The sequence below is a fragment of the Acanthochromis polyacanthus genome, chromosome 15 (genome assembly GCF_021347895.1).
Source record: "Acanthochromis polyacanthus isolate Apoly-LR-REF ecotype Palm Island chromosome 15, KAUST_Apoly_ChrSc, whole genome shotgun sequence".
Lineage (NCBI taxonomy): Eukaryota > Metazoa > Chordata > Actinopteri > Pomacentridae > Acanthochromis > Acanthochromis polyacanthus.
Window position 1 is genome coordinate 28,328,951 of NC_067127.1, and position 8,463 is coordinate 28,337,413.

At 40.0% G+C, this 8,463-nt stretch overlaps 1 protein-coding gene across 3 annotated transcripts; it reads right to left on the reverse strand.

The window, feature by feature from the left end:
• Positions 1-3,366: 3,366 nt before the first annotated feature.
• On the reverse strand, positions 3,367-7,653 carry LOC127537408 (uncharacterized). Of its 3 annotated transcripts, XM_051959682.1 has the most exons (7): positions 7,127-7,456; positions 5,838-5,900; positions 5,072-5,119; positions 4,649-4,699; positions 4,229-4,276; positions 3,956-4,024; positions 3,367-3,695 (listed from the first exon to the last, which is right to left on the reverse strand). In XM_051959682.1, exons 1-7 carry the CDS (start codon positions 7,176-7,178, stop codon positions 3,658-3,660), a joined length of 369 nt encoding a protein of 122 aa, XP_051815642.1. In that variant the 5' UTR covers positions 7,179-7,456; the 3' UTR covers positions 3,367-3,657. The 3 variants fall into 3 exon arrangements, with proteins under 3 accessions (XP_051815642.1, XP_051815644.1, XP_051815643.1); XM_051959684.1 differs by lacking the exon at positions 4,649-4,699 and having other exon boundaries at positions 7,127-7,653; XM_051959683.1 differs by lacking the exon at positions 5,072-5,119 and having other exon boundaries at positions 7,127-7,463.
• Between the last annotated feature and the right edge of the window lie 810 nt (positions 7,654-8,463).

Below are 8,463 nucleotides of genomic sequence, written 5' to 3' on the forward strand. Positions count from 1 at the left end.
CACATAAATCTGCCGCCGTGACAGAGTACTAAAGGCCTTATTCTATTCTATTCTATTCTATTCTATTCTATTCTATTCTATTCTATTCTAGAGTTTGTCAGTGCAGCCAGACTTTGTGCTTTCAATGTGTTGCTTGACCTCACCAACAGCCACAGCCGTGTTTATCCTGGCGTGTTGTCGCGTGCAGCTGGAGCCCAGCGTTACGACTGCTGGTGTTTGTGTTGCCTTGGTAACAGACCAACCTGTTTGCCCGGACAGGTTGGTCGTGTTGCAGAGAAACAATGAAAAGAATGAATGCTGTGCATGCATGCATGCATGCATGTGTGTGTGTGTGTGTATGAGTGTGTGAAGAGTCTGTCTCCACCCTTTGTATGAAAAAAATATGACTCACAGTGAAACTTTAATCGTACATTTATACGGTTCAATCCAGGCAGGAGAGTAATTACCCGTGAGGATGGGTGTGGACAGTGATTCATTCAATAAAAGACAAAACCCTCACTGTGAAGAGGTCATAATCCATCTCTGTAATAACATTTTTTGCCTTACAGGTACCACAGAAGTTTATATGCCACGTGTAAGGAAGCCTGCAGACACTGCTCAGGGCTGAAAACTACATCTTGGGGTACAAATATGTTCATATTCAGGTTATTCTCCTGAAGAAAAAACTCAAACTGGTGACTTGTGGGGGACTGACTACAAAGGTCCAACTACCAAAATCTAGCATTGGTCTGCACCTTGTTTTTCCCTTTTTTTTTTTGCAAGCCTGCAGGTAACACATTGGGGGCAAAAACAGGCACCTGTATGAATGTGCATTTCAGGGGTAAATAAAAAAAAAATGTTTTTGATAGTGCCTTTCAAAAAGCTTTAATAATAAGATAATGTTCTAAAAAAAATTAAGATCTCACTCACTTTAAAGATACAATCACTAAATTTCAACCTTTTTAATATATATATATATATATATATATATATATATATATATATATATATATATATATATATATATATATATATATAGTGTCTATAAATCACCTTATAAATTTATTTTTGAGAAGTAATGGACATTTTGGGATAAATGTGAGATTTTATTTACAGATAGTTCTCCTTTAAATATGTTAAAATGGATTTATAATAAGATAATGCTGTAAAGATTAAGCTCTAATTCACATTAAAGATATAGTCACTAAATTTCAGCCCTGCAGAGGCATTTTTGCCCCAGACTTTATACTTGCTAACTTCTTGGTGGAATTTACAGTTTACGAGGATGCCTGTAGACTCTACTCAGGGATGAAAACAGTCCATTAACAGCAGTGTTTTTGTGTTTTTATTTTCAAAAAAAAAAATGCTCAGATGGATCATAGTGCAGTAATAGTTAAGGGTGAAACATTTTTATTGATTTCAAAGGTTTAAATACTTGAATGCAGACATTTTTTTTTGTGCTATGGATTTTTATTATTTTTTAATTTTCATAAAAGCTGTTCAACCTTACCTCAGCAGTTGTTGTGGTTTTATGCCATTTGTTGTCTGCATCACCTCCTGAAAAGTGAAGTTATCCACTATTGTAAAAATAACACAGAAAAGTGTTGAGGAAATATTTTTGAACTTTTCACATGAGCTTGAATAAGCTGTTTTTAATTGTCTCAGCTGTGGGCTTCTGTCCAGTTAGAGCGGCTACAACTCAGGTGAGTTCAAGTTTCGCTAGTTAGCTGCTAGCCTTGATAGAAAAGAGAGATTAAATATACTTTCTATTCATGTCCAGACACGTTTTATGAAAATATTCAGTCGTAAGAATGTTTTCTGATATTTCCATGTGTTTCTGGTGTTTTCTGTAGCACTGTGTCAACGTTTCAGAACTAAAACTAAAACTAAATAGCAGCTTACGCTAATCGTCACAGCTAGCACAGTTAGCAAGGCTAGCACATTTAGCACGATGTTTAGTAACCTGCTAAAGCAGTACAAGGTAGTGCACTTATTTAGCATGAAATCTATTTAGTTTAGTATTACTCAGTACATTTGCAATGATTTTGGTTGCTATATGTTGACTAGTGATCAGTGGCTATATAATTTATTTTCATGTTAAATAGTTTATATATAAAATAACTATTTTCCTTTGCCAGGGTTATAACACACACTTGTATTACTGGCTAATTTATGACAGTCGATTTAGGTGTTGATGTAAAAGAATTATTAATTTCACATATTTAACATGGGTTGCACAGTGGGGTAGTGGTTAGCACTTTCGCCTTACAGCAAGAAGATCCCGGTTCGAATCCCGGGTGGGGCCTGGGATCTTTCTGCATGGAGTTTGCATGTTTTCCCTGTGCATGCGTGGGTTTTCTCCGGGTACTCTGGCTTCCTCCCACAGTCCAAAAATGTGCTGAGGTTAATTGATTACTCTAAATTGCCCGTAGGTGTGAGTGTGCTTGTCTGTCTGTATATGTAGCCCTGTGACAGACCGGCGACCTGTCCAGGGTGTCCCCTGCCTTCGCTCAAGTCAGCTGGGATAGGCTCCAGCACCCCCCGCGACCCTAATGAGGATAAAGCGGTGTATAGAGGATGGACATATTTAACATCATAACAGGTGTGAAACTGTAGAGAAAAGTTTCTGCAAAGTAAATGTAAAGGTGTTTTGTGATTCTGAGCTGCTGTTGGAGCTGAAATGTGGAAAACATCTCATGCTCAGACTGAAGGTTTTCTCTTGGGGTGAGATTTGTTCCTCCAGAAAGACACAGGAGTTGTTTAACAAGACAGCTGCAGGGCTACACCTCCCACAGTGTTGGCAAACCTCCCTGCCGCTTTCAATAGGACTGCAGTATGCATTTAATTACCTTTAGTTGCTCTTCAGGTTCATCTCTACATCAGACCATTATATTTAATCAAATTCATCTGATTGAACATTCATTTTCACACTGGAGGCGGTTGTTTTTACTGTCTGGTGATTCATATAAAATTTTCACTGAAACCACAAACACGTCTGGGAAAGTACAAGAAGTTTGGGCATCCATCCATTATTTATCCACTGCTTAATCCTCATTTGGGCTACATATACAGACAAAGAATCACACTCACATTCACTTACGGGCAGTTTACATTAATAAATTAACCTCAACATATTTTTGGACTGTGGAAGGATGCTGGAGAACCCGTAGCAAACCCATACATGCACAGAGAGAACATGCAAACTCCATGCAGAACCGAGGATCTTCTAGCTGCAAGGCGAGAGTGCTAACCACCACACACTGTGCAGCCTAACAATAAGTTTGTTTTCCTCTTAATTCACGAAATCAGAGGCTCAGTTTAAGCTGAACATAATAGAGCAAAAAATATTAAAGAAACCATTTGCAAAATAAAACAGAACATTTTCACTCATGTTTTAACTTATTTAATTCAAGATAGCAAAATAACACAAAATATTGATAGTGACCCTTTTAAAAATCAGATTATTAATCAGTTTGTGTGTGTTATTCAGATTTAATCTGTTTATCACTTTTTTTGTGGCTTTTTGTTTATTTTCGCAACTCCAAAATGCGATGCAACATTTAAAATTAAAGTGCAACAAATCAAGTGTAAATAATGAAGGTAATTGTTTTCCAGTACTTTGAGAAGAGCTGAGGGTTTGATGAAGCTGAAAGAGAATCTGGTCTGTTGAGTTTCTAGTTAAATGAATCCCTTCAGAAGTTTCGGCACATCCAGACCTGAGAACCAGGGCAGAAAAAAAAACAAGAAAATAATAAATTTTTCTGTTCATTTGCCAGTTTTAATTAATCTTGTTGTTTATTATGCTTCTCTGAATTGGTTTACTTAAAAAAAGACAAAGACAACGTGAGGTCACAACTAGCAAACTGTGTGCTGCAGTCTTATTCTTTTGTGGTGAAAAGGAAGCTAAAAGACAAATTAATGTTAAAGTAGGTGCAGATCTTGTAGTTAAAGAGAAATGTTTTTGCTTTAAACTCACCTCCCTCCCCTTCCCCTTCCTTCTTGTCTCCTCCAGTGATGGCACCCAACACGTTGTCTACCACACCATCTGCAGAACAAACAGCTGTTAACCTCCTCCTTTTCATGTTATTGAAAGGATATTTTGATTAAGGTTCTAACTGTGTGCTGCAGTTTTATTCTTTTGTGGTGAAAAGGAAGCTAAAAAATACACTAATGTTAAAGGTGGAGCAGCTCTTGGAGTTAAAGAGAAATGTTTTTGCTTTCAACTCGCCTCCCTCCCCTTCCTTCTTACCTCCTCCTCCTCCAGTAATGGCGTTCACCAAGGTGCCTGCCACACCATCTGCAGAACAAACAGCTGTTAACCTCCTCACACCGCTCATGTGTGCAGCTACAACAACATGGGTTGTGTCTCTACGGGTTCATGCCAACTTCCACTTTCCACTCTACATTTTAGAGATTCAGGGCAAAACACTGAAGCTCTTGGCAGCTTTCCAAAAAACACCCAGATTATTTTATATGAAAAATTTTAACTGTTTGTTTTCATGTTATTGAAAGGATATTTTGATTAAGGTTCTAACTGTGTGCTGCAGTTTTATTCTTTTGTGGTGAAAAGGAAGCTAAAAAAATAAACTAATGTTAAAGGTGGAGCAGCTCTTGGAGTTAAAGAGAAATGTTTTTGCTTTCAACTCGCCTCCCTCCCCTTCCTTCTTACCTCCTTCTCCTCCTCCAGTAATGGCGTTCACCAAGGTGCCTGCCACACCATCTGCAGAACAAACAGCTGTTAACCTCCTCACACCGCTCATGTGTGCAGCTACAACAACATGGGTTGTGTCTCTACGGGTTCATGTCTACTTCCACTTTCCACTCTACATTTTAGAGATTCAGGGCAAAACACTGAAGCTCCTGGCAGCTTTCCAACAAACACCCAGATTATTTTATATGAATAATTTTAACTGTTTGTTTTCATGTTATTGAAAGGATATTTTGATTAAGGTTCTAACTTTGTGCTGCAGTTTTATTCTTTTGTGGTGAAAAGGAAGCTAAAAAAATAAACAAATGTTAAAGTTGGAGCAGCTCTTGGAGTTAAAGAGAAATGTTTTTGCTTTCAACTCGCCTCCCTCCTCTTCCTTCTTACCTCCTCCTCCTCCAGTAATGGCGTTCACCAAGGTGCCTGCCACACCATCTGCAGAACAAACAGCTGTTAACCTCCTCACACCGCTCATGTGTGCAGCTACAACAACATGGGTTGTGTCTCTACGGGTTCATGCCAACTTCCACTTTCCACTCTACATTTTAGAGATTCAGGGCAAAACACTGAAGCTCCTGGCAGCTTTCCAAAAAACACCCAGATTATTTTATATGAATAATTTTAACTGTTTGTTTTCATGGTAGGGCTGCACAGTGACGTAGTGGTTAGCACTTTCGTCTTGCAGCAAGAAAATCCCTGACTGAAATCCCGGCCTGGGATCTTTCTGCATGGAGTTTGCATGTTCTCCCTGTGCATGCGTGGGTTTTCTCCGGGCACTCCGGCTTCCTCCCACAGTCCAAAAATATGCTGAGGTTAATTGATGACTAAATTGCCCGTAGGTGTGAGTGTGATTGTTTGTCTGTATATGTAGCCCTGTGACAGACTGGCGACCTGTCCAGGGTGTCCCCTGCCTTCGCCCAAGTCAGCTTAGATAGGTTCCAGCACCCCCGCGACTCTAGTGAGGATAAAGCGGTGTATAGAGAATGGATGGATGTTTTCATGGTTATTGAAAAGATATTTTGATTAGGGTTCGAACTGTGTGCTGCATTTTTATTCTTTTGTGGTGAAAAGGAAGCTAAAAAACAAACTACTGTAATGTTAAAGTTGGAGCAGATCTTGGAGTTAATGAGAAATGTTTTTGCTTTAAACTCACCTCCCTCCCCTTCCTTCTTGTCTCCTCCAGTGACGGCACCCAAGACATTGCCTGCCACATCACCTGCAGAACAAACAGCTGTTAACCTCCTCACACCGCTCATGTGTGCAGCTACAACAGCATGGGTTGTGTCTCTACAGGTTCATGCTTACTTTGCACTCTACATTTTAGAGATTCTGGATAAAAAGTTCTGTTTTCAGTCTAATTGAAAGGATGTTTTGATTAGTGCTCTCTGTCATTGATACTTGCTGTCTGACCTGTGAGGCATATTGATCTGAGGGCTTAACTTTGAGGCCAGTTTGACATAGCCGGACTTGCTTTGTGCAAGTCGGCTCAACAAAAGCTATAACCCCAGGCAGAGTTAACAGGTCTCGCTTACATGATTATAAACTTTCTCTATGAACTCAAACTTTCGGTTTCACACTAAAGGAGGGATTTAACGAATCACTTGGCTCTTCTGCACAAAATGAAACGATCGAGAGCAGCTGCTTCCCTCAACATGCTGTTTTAATATAGAACAAAGAGGAATACAAGAAGTTATGACGGTAAAAAAAATACAGCTACTGCAAAAAATACAAGACAGTATGCTGGTAGAAAACTTAGTTTAGCATAATGTGTTTATTTTACTGATCAGTGCAGCCATTCATTCCTGACAGCTGCACGATAAAGCTGTTAAACTTCATTTATTTAACATGATATTGTACTGAAGTGAGTTTAGGTCTGACATTGTCCCATAATGAAGGCGATCACTTTATTTTGTGGCCAAATCAAAGTGAAATTAATGTTACTTATTGAATATTATCTGTATTAAAAACTAATAAACTAATCAATTATCTAAGCTGTGTTCTATCAGCTGCAGTACCAGCTGTGTAAATGGACAAATGTAAAAACAAATTTATGCATCACCAACCAAATACATGTTGGGTTCCCATGGCAACATGATTTCAACAGTGTGTCATATTGTAACTATGCGCCTTCATTCAGTGGTTTTAGTGACGTACAGATCAACATGTTTGCAGATAAAATGTTTTCCCTCAAAAAAAACGTGAGGAAAAGATTTGGTTAAAGGGAGACATTTCTTCCAGTGGGCTGCACAGTTTACGTAGTGGTTAGCACTTTCGCCTTGCAGCAAGAAGATCCCCAGTTCAAATCCCAGGGTGGGCCTGGGATCTTTCTGCGTGGAGTTTGCGGTAAAAGATGTGAAAACTGATTGCAGTCTGGTTGAGAGAATGAAAACGTGCAGATTTAAAACTGATCAAATCAGAGAGACATTTAGAAATTACACTCACCTGCTGCCGATGCAAAAACATCTGTCTTCATTTTGTTAAAAAAGTCACCCATGGCTGCTGTCGTGTCAGACTGTTTATGGATGGACAAGCTCCAGTCTTATAGATGCTGGTGTCCTCGTCTGTACAGGTGACGTCTCCCTGGTCTCACCCTGCTGAGGAATCAGGTGTGGCTGCAGGGAGTCACGCAGGGTCGACCTGTTTGAGGCGTTTCTGAGATGAGGCGGCAGGATAAGAACTGAAGGTAAAGAGCTGTAATTATCATTTCACAGGTGAATGTGCACTGCAGGTTCTACTGCTGCTTGAACCAGCACTGAAACTGGAGAACAGTGTTAAATCTGTGAGTGGGTGTGTGTGAGTCCTTCCTCCAGAAGAATTTTGAGAATGCTTTGTGCGTCAGCACAACACCCTTGTTTGTGTTCATATAAAAGCCTTTGACAAAGAGTAATGTTTTTAATTGACGTATCGCTGTATAGGCGGTCCTATATGAAGGGACTCCATAGTTCTTAGTGGAAATTTACAGAGACAAAATGACAACAAAGAGACACCAAATGGCTACAAAGCGACACTAAACAACCACAGACACAAAACAACCATAAAGAAACACTACACAACCAAAAAGAGATACTAAACAACCACCCATCCATCCACTTAATCCTTATTAGGGTCGTGGGGGAGCTGGAGTCTATCCCAGCTGACTTGGGGCGAAGGCAGGGGACACCCTGCACAGATCACCAGTCTGTTGCAGGGCGACATACAGACAAACAATCACACCTACGGGCAATTTAGAATAATTAGTTAACGTCAGCATATTTTTGGACTGTGGGAGGAAGCCGAAGTACCCAGAGAAAACCCACGGAAGCACAGGGAGAACATGCAAACTCCATGCAGAAAGATCCCAAGAAGGTGAGCCAGGGATCTTCTTGTTGCAAGGCGAAAGTGCTATACACTGCCACTGTGCAGCCCCTAAACAACCACAGGGCTCCACACTAACTTTTTTTCCGAGGAGCACACTGGCCCCTAACTTCAAATTTTAGGAGCGCAAGCAGAAAATTTAGTGGCGCACACCATAATCGACTTGCAAAGTAAATATTCACATTTCCTGTCATTTTTACGGTATTGCTGATAAATACTAGCACAATAAATGCAGAAACTATGTTTTCAATTCAAATTTTATTTTACAGCATCCATCCATCCATTCTCTATACACCGCTTTATCCTAACTAGGGTCGCGGGGGGTGCTGGAGCTTATCCCAGCTGACTTGGGCGAAGGCAGGGGACACCCTGGACAGGTCGCCAGTCTGTCACAGGGCTACATATACAGACGAACAATCACACTC